Source organism: Triplophysa rosa, linkage group LG15 (assembly GCF_024868665.1).
Source record: "Triplophysa rosa linkage group LG15, Trosa_1v2, whole genome shotgun sequence".
Classification (NCBI taxonomy): Eukaryota; Metazoa; Chordata; class Actinopteri; order Cypriniformes; family Nemacheilidae; genus Triplophysa; species Triplophysa rosa.
In genome coordinates, this window is record NC_079904.1 from 5106525 (window position 1) to 5119756 (window position 13232).

At 40.0% G+C, this 13232-nt stretch overlaps 1 protein-coding gene across 1 annotated transcript; it reads left to right on the plus strand.

Annotated features, from left to right (window-relative positions):
• The first annotated feature begins 11428 nt into the window (after positions 1-11428).
• On the plus strand, positions 11429-13189 carry hddc2 (HD domain containing 2). Its single transcript, XM_057353370.1, has 6 exons — positions 11429-11524; positions 11598-11719; positions 12255-12357; positions 12446-12514; positions 12597-12735; positions 12818-13189. Exons 1-6 carry the CDS (start codon positions 11480-11482, stop codon positions 12955-12957), a joined length of 618 nt encoding a protein of 205 aa, XP_057209353.1. The 5' UTR covers positions 11429-11479; the 3' UTR covers positions 12958-13189.
• Positions 13190-13232: the final 43 nt, after the last annotated feature.

The following is a 13232-nucleotide window of genomic DNA, read 5'->3' on the forward strand; positions in this document are numbered from 1 at the left end:
CACTTTTTCGGCTTTGATTCCTCCCTCAACACTTTAACACTTGCAATTTCCCCACACACGAGTGGGGGATCAAACACCCAAATGTCCCAATCCCTGTGATGTCCTACCCACACACTCCTGTTTCACACACAGCGCTCTGTGTGCACGGACAAAACCTCACTCTTTCTTTAATGTCTCCGATCGCCTCCACCAAACAAACTCCTCGGCTCCCCCGCGCACGTACACACTCCACGGACCTCCCTCAACGCTTTACTCATCTCATCTGTGGCCTGCATGAAAATAAGAGATGGCAAAGGTGACTAGACGATGAACAAGTGGGACTCGAGTTGTGAGAGAAGATCTGAAGAGTAACGGGAATGGAGAGAAAGAGGGAGAGAGAGAAAGAGAAAAAAAGACAGAAAGAAAGGAGGGCAATTGTGGGGTTTGTCTGGTGACGCAGAGGGAGAGAGAGAGAGTCCTGTCTCTCAGGGTTGTTCTCATGGCTCTTTGGAAAGGGAGAGAGAGGAGCATCGCTGACTTCCTCAGTCACTGCACTTCAACCACAGGGAGCTTTTTGTAAGGAGAACCCACGCCTGTCACTTGCATTCGATCCTCCTGGACACGCTGCAGTGGCGGCCTACCGAGGTCGCCCCCGGGGCGCCGATCAGATGACCTGCCCACCGCTTTCACAACTCCACAGGAACAACAGCATGTCTCTGGAGACAGGCACACGCATGTGGTTAACACACACACATTTTCCCTTTGTGGATTGTCCACATTAACACATTCATACATGCACATCGTGCGCATACATTTTTCTTAACCATCCAGTTGCATTTATTCGGTAGAAAGTTACACATGCAAAGATTCCACTAAGGAAAAATACTTTTTAGTTTTACTATATATAGTATAGTTTTATCACCTATGTTTTGAACACAGCAGGGCCATTGAGTTAGATTTTAACAGATTTTTAAATACATTTAAATACTTTAAATTCATTTCTTTCAATTCAATTTCTAGAAAGAAAAAAACGTTTAATCCCGAAAAATGCAATTCCCATGCAGCACACACCTATCTTTGTACATCTTATAAGGAATTATTATGTGCTTCGGAATTACCTTCAATTTGGCTGATTTGACCATCTGGGATTCTCACTATCTGGATTGACTTCCTTCCATTCAACTTTGTTCTCGACTTCTATACTTTGAAACTCTTCCATGTCCAGTGTGAATGAGTTAGATGGAAGCACTATGTCTTGACCAGGGCTCTGGGGGCTACGGGCCCTCCCTTGTCAAAAAGCTTTCATGATAGATCTTTCTGGCTCCCAGAATCCTGGATAAATTGGGTGCATGTCAATCTTTGGAAAAACATGGACTAAGGACTTAAGGTTGAGTTTTTTTTGCAGAATGGCTAATATCTGAAAGCAATAAATGAAGATCTGTAAAAACCATAATCATAAGTTTGATTTTGTCTATCCACAAATATGAAATTTGTAACATTGTAACATTATAATGTGTTTGTGTTTACAGATTTTGTGCAGCAATGGTCAGAGTATGTCAAGTCAGTGAGTTCAGGATCATTGGGCACGTTTGTAAAAAAAAGTCTTGCAGAAGGCAGGCTGATGTTTTAGCACCAGCACAATAAGTCTATGTGGCAGTGTGCTTATAGGACTTCCCACTGTTGTGCTGGCCGATTCCCTATCTGATAAACGCTGCCCTCTCCACCCTTACACGTCTCTATCAAGATCTGGAACCGCTGCCACTTTAGTACCGTTCCCACATTGGCCTGATGCATATACACATGCAGCACGCTCACACAACACACACACACACACATCCTTACACAAATGCTATTAGGAAATCCAAAGGAAGTGTTAGGCCTGTCTGGATAAAGAAAAATACAGCTGTTTTGTCACATCTTTGGGGTTTTCCGGCTTGGTTCTAAAGATTGATGGGGGATCTTAAATTGTTAGATTACAATGCACGCCACCGCTTAACTGGGAAGTTAAGGTCTTTTGGATGCACTGTGTATAGAAAGCATTGTTTATAGCCAAAAACACTGGGAGTGTCATTAGAACCAAAGTGACAGGAGACTGTTTTATAAACCGACTCTTTTAACTGCTGTTGTCAACACTATACAGGTAGGATGAAGAAGAGGGTAAATAATTAATATGTAGTTAGAGGAAATGTTTGACAATAAGATTTTAGTTTATAATCACTGTGGTGAAAGGTATATTGTATTATCATTAACTAAAACTATTAAAAATTGTTTTAAAAAATTTAATAAAAAAATTAAATGGACAAAATATATATATATAGGCCTAATTATTATTTAAAATACTTAGGACATAGGCATAGGCAACATTTGTAATTTTTGTTTTAAAATGAGCCACTAAAATTATTGCTTCTTTTGAAATAAAGAAATAAATTAAAAATAAATTAAAACTATAAAGCAATATTATAAATAAATAATTGCAAAAAAATACAAAACTTAACACAGAAAATACAAAAAATATTAAGAAAACTACAATAAAACCTTAAAAAAAACATATTAAATATGAAGTGTGTAACTCTTTGAGGCAGTGTTAAGGCCGGACTATCTGTTTGGTTGACCAATGGAATTTTTTACTCGATTGGAAACAATTATTTTTGCTATTCATTTAAGTGCCGTTATTTTATAAGTAAAAGTGATGCCAATGAGTGTTTGTTAGGACCAGAGATAAAATCTATCCCAGCAAAGTCATTTAAAAAACATTCTGTATTCACAAAGTTTGACATTTGAGATACGAGACTGAACTCGTTCCTAAACAAATGAACTCTAATCAAAACTCCAAACAATCCGACGAGGAAAAATAGGCTTTAAAATCCAAAAAAACATTCCAAGCTTCAAGCTATCATAATAAATAAAGGTCTGTTCTCAAAAAATGAGGACAGTTAATAAAAAGAGAGGACAACAACTAAAGATGCAGAAACATCCTTATTAAATCACTGAAAGAAACAGATTTAATACAGTCATATCAAGGTGAAGAAGTCTTGACAAGGGGGAAAACGTTGTGAAAAAGTTGTTGGAAAGCTGTTGAGAGTGAGTGAGTGATGTGGCGGGGTTGCCGGTGTGATGCACGGGGAGGAAGGGGCACACAGGCCCACGGGGCGAGATTCTGCATCTGGTCGCTAATGAGCCGCTCACAGGCAGCGTCGTTCTCATCAGCTCTGTTTGTTTTCACAGGCTGCTCCGTGTCCACTCCACGATTGTTTTGCTTGGTAGGTCCTGCTGCCGTTCTCAGGCTCTAGGGCCTTTATTTATCAAACGACTGCCTTGTTTTTTTGCCTTAAGTCCATAGGGCTAAATATAATCCCTCCCGCTTTCTCCACTTAGTCACTTGCATTGTGACAGATTTCGGTCCTGGCCGCTTCGGTTAGAAGAGATAGATGGGGGTGTTTCCCATTGCTTTAACCTTCTCTGGCCAGGGTCCAATGACAGCAATGTGAACAGGATGTAGTACAAAACACAGGTGTGTGTGTGTGTGTTCATGTTTGTATATCCCGGTGGGGACCTAAACCTCAATACACACCAACACATGGGGACTCCTGTCACCGTGGGGACCAAAATTGAGGTTCCCAGGGGCAAAAAAGCTTATAAATTGTACAGAACAATATTTTTTACAAATCTAAAAATGCAAAAAGTGTTCTATGATCTTTAAGTTTAGGGATAGGGTTAGGGATAGGGGATAGAATATACAGTTTGTACAGTATAAAAACATTACGCCTATGGACTGTCCCCACGGGGATAGTCAACCAAAGCCTGTGTGTGTGTGCGTGCGTGCGTGTGCGTGCGTGTGTGTAGAAAAAGCTCTTTCACATGTCTGTGGATTACAGTAATAGGTCTGAAGTTAATGTCTATATGTATATATATATATATATATATATAATATCTATCTAGGGCATATATTAAAAAATGACATATCCTTAGGATGTATATTAAAATGACATAATGACAAAAAAGTATGTCTGTATTTTTTATACTGTAACTGTAACTTGCTTTCTGGATAAAGAATTTCATAGAATAAAATAAATGTAAATAGGAATTAATAATCGGTGAGGTCATGACCTGTCGATCTCAAGCCTTTTATCTTGTCACATCAGATATGACCCGAGGTCACCCATTTTATACCACTTGAAAAAACAACCTGTGACCCGTGATCAGTAATCCCTCTTTTCATGAACATGTTTTGGACATAATTCCTTATCGGTGAACCGACTTCTGTGGTTTTAGGCCCTTTCTATAGATGCCGCACATTTCCCACAGAAAAGACGCTCGACCAGCTTAAGAAACCTCAAACCCTCCTCAATACCTTTTCAGACCCCCTGAGGTAGGGGTTTGGATCCACGCTCCCTTTCACAAGTACCACGGTTTAAACATGACAGCAGGCCAGGACTTCACAAGGCCGATTCAAAGGTACAGATGTGGACTGTTGGTCAATGGCTCGTACCCATCACATGCTCCCTGGCTAAATCATCATGACCTGAGATTTCAGCGGCTGAGCCACGCTCTTTCCCAGGCTTTTCTCCTTGTGCAAGCTCGGATGACAGCCAGCTCACCAGCCAGAACGCACCCCTCAACCCCCCACTCCCTTACTTTCTGTCTTCAAACATTTACTAACATTTTCTCTAGGAGAAAACCAACTTACTGCATGTGGTCCCTGTGAAAAAAGGTGGAAGATAAATGTTGTGTTATATCAGACTTAAGAAATCGCTTGAAAGAGTAAACATTTTTTTAATTTTGTTACATTTATGCATCTGCTGTCTTTGATGTGTCTCCTAAAATTCCTTGAGGGAAATAAAAAGGGGACGAATGAGATGATTTTTGACATACAGTACAATACGAGTACTACTATAAAACGACAGAATTTCACATTATATAAATATATACAGTATATGCAATTTTGTATGGTACAAAAGTATACAAAATCTAAACTTAAAATCTAAACTAATTAAATACTTTAATTATTTGGCAAAAGGGCAAATTACTGCATATCAGGGAATATGTTTTTTAATTAGAATATGCAAAAAATGCATAGAAAAAAGTTAGCTTAAAAGGTTCTTCACAATGATGCCATTGAATAACCATTTTTGGTTCCACCAAGAACCATTCAGTCAAAGGTTGGTCACACTTCAGTATAGGGGGAAAGTCTCGCTATTAACAAACCATACCCCATCTTCTCCTCTGTCATGTTCACAGCTCTAGGTAGAGATGAATGGCTTCCAGTGGGGCAGCGGATGTGTTTTCGCCCCCTGAGTGTAAACGCGGAAGCGGCCGTGCATTGCCCCCTACACTGAAGTGTTACCCAAAGGTTTTTTAAAGGGTGTTTCATGCATTCTGACTTCTTTACAATGTTAAATGTTCTGGCTTCTCATGCTTGACACGGTCAACTTGTCAAAAAACGAGTTGGACGTATGACGTAGTATTTCTGTGCTCGATACACTCCCCCAGCTATAGGTTTCGGAAAGTTAAACTTTTTTTCGAACATGAAATTCCCTTACGTAACAACTTTTCTTAGTCCCTTATTGGACAATTCTCCTGGAAAAGCACGCCCACGTGTCAACCAGCAAGAGCGAGATGAATGAGCACGCCCAGTCGCCCACGCTTCAACCAGCGTGAGCGTGAGAAAGGGCACGCACACACGTCAACCAGCTAGAACGAGAGAAAGAGCACGTCCATCAGCGTTCGCGAAGCTCAGCTGTGTTTGCTTGTTCACTGCATTTCGGTGAGGAATGTTATATAAACTGTTGATATAACGCTGGATTTGGAGATTGTTTGAAACTGATAGATGGAGCGGTCCCTGGGCTTAAAGATGCCGGTCATGAACCGCACACGGTAAGTGAAACTGAGTCAAATGTCTGTGTTGGCAATCGGCGCGTATTTGCATAAGGTAAACAACACCAACTTATAGTGAATCAACAGGGATAATGGATGATGTATTGTGTGCTCATGCTGTAGTTCCAGCCCCCCCCCTGTATGCCTTCAGGAGGCCGTCTGTTTTCAGAAATAATCGTACAGCTGTATCTGTCTTTTATAAATTTGATCAAACTAAAGACTCTTCGAAGATACAAAGTATGCAAAACTCCTCTATATATCTACTCAAGACTAATATGAGATTGGCAGAAACTGCGTGTGTTACGTCCGATTTAAATAATCATCTCTTTCTAATCTTTTTATAATCTGAAGAACCTTTCTTCGCCACAAAGAACCCCTGAAAAGGTTCTGCGGATGTTCTTTATGGAACCATTTAGACAAAAAAGGTTCTTCTATGGAATCGAGTGTAGGAAATAAAGCATACAATTTAATCAATTGTTAATACTTCAATCTTTTTTCAATGTGTTATTTCCTATCTATCTATCTATCTATCTATCTATCTATCTATCTATCTATCTATCTATCTATCTATCTATCTATCTATCTATCTATCTATCTATCTATCTATCTATCTATATACTGTATATATATATATATACACACATATACAGTGTGACATTATTGAGATCTTGCCAGAAACTCCAAAAGAAGGGTTGAGATACAGGGGAAACCAGAAGCCGTCTTCTTTTTTATGCGCTCTTTATGAAGTCTATAAGAAACAATTGAGACATGAAATCTCATTTCTGAATTTTCTTTCCAATAGTAGGTGGTGCTGACATGTGCTGGGCAGACAGTGGCACTCTGTGCGAGTGTGTGGGGAGTGGCGGGGCAGCGTGGCGCTGGTGTTGCGCTGGGAACAGGGTGAGCCGTGGGAGCGATGGCAGGGAGGACAGGGCCCCTGGCGACACTGAGTTTCTCTCCCCCGGCTCTTTCTCTCTCACGTGGGAGAAGTGGGTCAGCATCGGGGGGCAGAGGTACGGTTACATTTGAGAGCCTCCGCTGAATGAGCTTGACTCCCATGATAACAGGGCGACGTTTCAAAACGCAATTTATCAGAAGTGTTACAAAAGATGAAATGGGAACGGAAAATCTTCATGTCTGCTGTAAGAAATCTAGTAACTGGAGCCAGCGTGCGTGTTGTTTCTGGTCAATGAATATATAATAAATAGAAGGATAGCTAAAACAAAAAAGTTCAAATGTGTTTTTTAATACTAGACAGACAGACAAACATACATACACAAAATATTGACAGATGGAAAGATCTATGCATCAGAGATGTGCGACTTTGTTACTTTGTTACTACAACATTCCGGCGCAATTTATGCCGCTTCTTTACATGTCATCGCCGGAATTACATTTCAAAATAATGGCATTTCAACATGTTTCCAAGTCTCTGGTGAAACAGCAGGAGGCGCCGCTGCCGCGTTTAAAGCGCATCAATAATCGATTCCACGCCCGCCAAAGGTTTCACCTCAACTTTAACAAGAAGCGAGCAGAGCAGAGGCACGGACCTCTCACTGTGCGTCACAACCGCAGCCTCTCACAGGCTCTAAATCAAAGCTCAGGAGCCACGAATGACAATGTCCCCCTTTCTCAAACCCTCTCCTCTGAGGAAGAAAGACCTGCGAGCCCCCGGCGCGCTCTCTGAGAGGGAACAGCGCGGCCTCCCCCCCGAACTGGGTTTACAGCCTGGCTGAGGTTGCCCACTTCAAGGTAGCGGTCTTTTGAATGGCACCATTGCCGGGGCTCGTGTTACACCTGCCCCCGCGCTAACCTCTCCTCATTCACACGGCCCTCAGGGACAAGGCCCTTGTTGTCTGCCCGCTCCGCTGCACAAAGCACCCACAAGCCACCACTGACAGTGCTGTTTGTTAGTCGCCATCACCCCAGCACTGTCCGCTCACACAATACATGGCTATGGTGAAAAGGCCCCCTGGAAATCCGGCACAGGCGAGCTCTGAAGATTCCAGATCCATTACGCATCGCCATGGTGATCTAGGAAAAATAGGGACGCACGTTTTATTTACTTTGTGGAAGCTGTGCACCACGGGAAGGCACAATGATACATGCGTGTCTTGAATGCACTGCTATTTGTTTTGGATAGATGCGCCTGTTGAATGAATAAAGTGTGTGAAGGTCATACTGGGGGGTATTTTGGGATATAACCTTAAATTAAATATGTTTATTAAAAGTTTTATCAGAATTACATACAGTGAGAAATGTAGAAAACTTGAGCATTGGAATGGCATCAAACTGAAATTAAATACTTACATGAAAGTAATTCTGAATTCGTAGTTGAGAAATAGTTACTTTAGTCATTTGACCACTTTAGAGATTACGAACAGTTTCAGGTCTTTTTAAAGGTGTTGTGTGTAATTTTTTTGGAGGATCTGTTGACAGAAAGCAATATAATATACATTTACTATGTTTTCAGAATTGTATAACGCCCTTACATAATGAAGCGTTTTTATTATCTTAGAATGAGCTATTTCTATCTACATATACCGCGGATGTCCTTGCATGTTGTTTCTATAGTAGCCGGACAAACTGCTCTTCAGAGCGTGTTTCGTAAATACATTATCTCCTTCAGCAAAGAAGCGAAAACATGAATACATTTTAGTTCTGTGAGAGCCGCCGTACTGTTTCGAAGGGGAGGGGTGGAGTGAGCGGTTGGTTGTAATTCTCAACCTCACCACTAGATAATGCTAAATTTCATACACTGGACCATTCGTTTTTTTTATTTGGACATGCCTAGATATACAATATTTCATTACAGTTTTTATTCCAATGTATGGATTACAAAACATCCAATTTATACAAACAAATGCCTGCTTTCTTATTTGCATTTCTAGAAAGTTGAATAATGCCTTCAAATGATGGCAATTCATTTAACACGTTAATGGATAAATGCAAATTAAAACATGAATATTGTCAAGGATGTGTACAGAGTCACTCTGACTCTCCGACTTATTTCTGATTATTTGGTTACAGCTTTGCACAAACTGAGACGTCGTGTCTTTGCCTTGCAAGCAGATACTCAAAGCTTCTTTACTCTGTAAACATCATGGGTCAGAATCTAAACACAAACACACGTAGCACAGCCCGTAAAACTCCCAGCGGGGTGTCAAGAGAAGACATGCCGTCGTCCCTAACGCAGCCCTCTGAAGACCCCACGTGCCCTCTGTAAACGTCCCCCTGAACTGCTGACAGACGGCGGCGCATTCTCACGAGAAACCGACGCTTGTGTCTCGCTCTCCTCATCCGAGTGATTCAGGGTGGTTCACACAACTTCCACAGATCTGTAAAATCCCCTACTAAAGTTCCCAGAGCATTTTTAGCTTCTGTTTCTAATATTAGACCCCCGGGGTCAACTGAGATCAAAGGTCAGTCGAATGCTTTAAATGTAATACAAGCGGTTATATAGAGGAAGTGGCAATTAGTGAGAAGAGCAGTCGAGTGTCTTTCTGCAGTCAGCTGTGTGTCTATTTTCTGCAGCCAGAGTACGTGAGGAAGGAACATTGTGTTTCCTGTAAATAAAGAGAGGACTGCGGCTATCATTGTTTTGACAACGGAAGTTACGTACATGTACTTATTTTTCTGACACTTGTCACAACTACGTGTTAAAAGATGCGTCCCCTGCTAGCCGAGGGGTCTTTCGGTCTTAAAGGTATGAAGCATTTCAATATACATTCCTGAAGCATCACTCAGAAACATGTTCTACCACTTAAAGAGAGACATTTGCTTTTCAGCCCTGGAGCAGATCATCATCTGTCAATCAAAAGCTTGGACACACCCACTCATTTACCTAGGATGCTTTTAAACAGTAGTCAATGAGTTCATATAAGAATTATTGGTAAACGATGATGTCACAGTTCCATGAATGGGCTGAAATAATGGGCTGAACTATTCAAATCTCGAGTACTTCTTCATTGAAGCCAATAGAAGGTATCCCATGATGAGCAAAATATCCACGGCACATCCTTCCTGGTGGATGTTGAAGAAGTGATAACCAGAACACACACGGGCAGGATGTGTTGTCTACACACTACAAATAGAGTGAACTCCAGGAAACAGTGTCATGAGAAAAAAAGTGATGACATAAGTAAAGGAAGACACATCACAGAATCACAGCTAAATGTGTTGTCTCACATGCTAAAAATAAACGTTCTGCGCAAGGGAGACACACAGATTCTGTAAATAATGAGTCAGCTGTCTCGAACACAACATTGCCTGAAGACCCTCACGCGCAGCTTATCTGTGCCGAAATTTAAAATCATTGTGGTATTTGAATCAAAATACACAACAAAATACCAGGAACTGATAACTCACTTTAAAGGATTACAGCCTCACCACAAAACGTTTATTAAATCAACCTTGAATCTGTTTTGGATATTTAAGGAATGTAAGAACAAGGTTGAAAACGTGGTGAAGGGGGCGATTGTCAAGCCCACTCACTTTTAAAAAACAATGTAGACAATGTGCGTGTCAAGGCCAAAACATGAGGGACGAGTAATTTTATATTGGTTACAAAATGGTTAAAATTTGAGAAGCACATGACTTTATTTCATATTAGCATTATAGTATTATATACGTTTGTAGCAAATCCTTATAGGGATACTTCACCCAAAAATGACAATTCTTTCATCATTTACTCACCTTCAAGTTTTTCCAAATCTGTACACATTTCTTTGTTCTAATGAACACAGAGAAAGATATTTGGAAGAATGCTTGTAACCAGACAGATTTTGCCCCCCATTGACTACCATGGTAGGAAAAAATACAATGGTAGTCAAAAGTGCCCCATAACTGTTTGCTGTCCTATATTCTTTAAAATGTCTTCTTTTGTGTTCAGCACAACAACAAAATGATAAAGTATATTTTCCAACTATGGGAATCAATGGGGGGCAAGATCTGTTTGGTTATAAGGATTCTTCCAAATTGTGTTCATCAGAACGAAGAAATTTATACAGATTTGGAACAACTCGAAGGTGAGTAAATGATGACATTTTTGGGTGAAGTATCCCTTTAAGGAAATTGCTCTAGTTATATTAGTTTATTCCTTTACGAAAAATAACCAAGGTTTTACCATAAATAAAACAACACCTATAACATGGTTAGCCATACTGTAGTTTACCCATCCTATGTGTGTAAAAAATATGCTTATATAAAAAGTCATCAATAAAAAAACATGGCTACTTCACTTTTACTTTGGTAAAACCATTATCAATTTTGTAAAGGATTAGATTAAAAATGTAGTAACCATGTTTTTTGGGCAAACTAATTACCATTTGTGTCATGTTTTACAATAAAAATAACGACTGAATTATGGGCATTGTAGTGAGAACAGACCATAGTAAAATTGTCCTTACTACGGTTTTACTAAAAAAATACCATAGTTCAAGTATGTTTACAGTAGTAAATCTATGGTTAATTTAACGCGAGAGTTGTCCTTGTCTTGTGTGGTGAGTGCTTGTATTCTATCGCCATCTAGCGGCGTGTACGTGTCATTTCGTTGTCGTTATCTCACCGCCGGACAGTTTTACTTCCGGGTCGCTGACGTCGGCGCACAGCCGGCTGCACTAACGGAATGGACAACATGTTACAATTCATGAAACTAGTAGGACAGCTAAAAGTAAGTAACACCTGTATGAATATCTAGTGTAAAGCGGCTACCCGTGCTACGATAACGTGTGCATGTGTTACAGCGCATACCAAGAACAGGATGGGTGTACAGAAATGTCAAACAGCCTGAAAGTGTGTCCGATCACATGTACAGAATGTCAATGATGGCCTTAACAATACAAGATGTCAGTGTCAATAAAGAAAGGTACGTGTTGTGTTGAAAACAAATCAAGGTACATGTGTGCTGTCTATACAGCGCAGTTCATATAGATGCATGCAATGCATACACTACGAGTTTGGACATATTTGACAAAATACCTTTAACTTCGAGTATTAATCTTAAATGTTACTTTTATCAGACAAAATATAAATACTGCCTATGTATGAGTTCCTGAAAATATTTATGCACCTTTTTGTTATATTAAGAGTGTGCAAAGTTTACAGAGCTGTAAGGCAAGCAAAAGGTAGCTAGTTTGAAGACACTTAAAAGATAGATTATGCAGTTTAATGTCCACAAAATTTGTGGTGATTTACTGTGTTCAACATAAAACCAACCTACATCTTGTAAAGAAAATTCTGTGAAAATATACTCTCCATATCTTTAATATTGACTGAGTAAGGTTGTGTCAAAGATTGAAATCAATGTAAATGGTTGAAATCAAACTTTGAAGCTTGTTATCTAATAATTAGATTCAGAGACTTTAGCCTGGTTCAAAATTGATCAGAGCTTCTCTTTGCAGAATCATTAAGATGGCTTTAGTTCATGATTTGGCGGAGAGCATTGTGGGAGATATAGCTCCAGCAGACAACGTTAGCAAAGAAGAGAAGCACAGAAGGGAGAAGGTGCAGTGGTTTGTTAATGTTACCTTTAAAATTGAAATATTTTTGTTTGTAACTTTGTATGCAATTATACATTGACAATCTCTCTTAGGAAGCAATGGAGCACATCTCAGGACTTTTAGAAGATGGCTTGCGTAAAGAGGTTTACGAACTATGGGAGGTCAGTACTCTTTAAAAAAGCAACTACTTTAGGTTCCACTGTGCGGATTTGCCATAAAAAAACTGCTTTGCATTACTCACAGGAGTATGAAAATCAGACTAGTTCAGAGGCCAAACTGGTGAAGCAGTTAGACCAGCTGGAAATGGTACTACAAGCTCATGAATACGAAGAGTTAGAGGGGAAACCTGGAAGACTTCAGGAGTTCTTCACCTCAACTGAAGGTTTGAGGAAATCTGAGTCCAGCTAACTATACGATTTCACAAGACAAATTTGAAGGTGTATTTTGTTTCCTTTTGACCACAGGCAGGTTCCATCACCCAGAGGTGGTGGGTCTGTTAAAGAGTCTAAATGAGGAGAGAGCTCGCCACATAGCTTCCAAAGGACAAAATGATGCAGAGAAGAGCACTGAAACAAAGTCTCACACCCCAACAACATCCTCATGACCTCACTCCCTGTCAAGTTCTGAAGCTACCTCTATACATCTGTGCACAAGAGTTTATTTGTTTAGATATGCTGTGTTGTTTTAAAGTCTTGAAATACAATCCTATTTCACTGTACGGAAATGTGGTAATAGCCTTTTTCAGATATTTCTGTTGACAGTTTAATGAGTATTGACAGTTGTAATTTTATTGATAAAATGCCATCTTTGTATTAAAGCCAAATTCTTATGTAGCACATGTTATCTTGTGTCAACAGTTTCTGGTGGCATTAAAGAGAT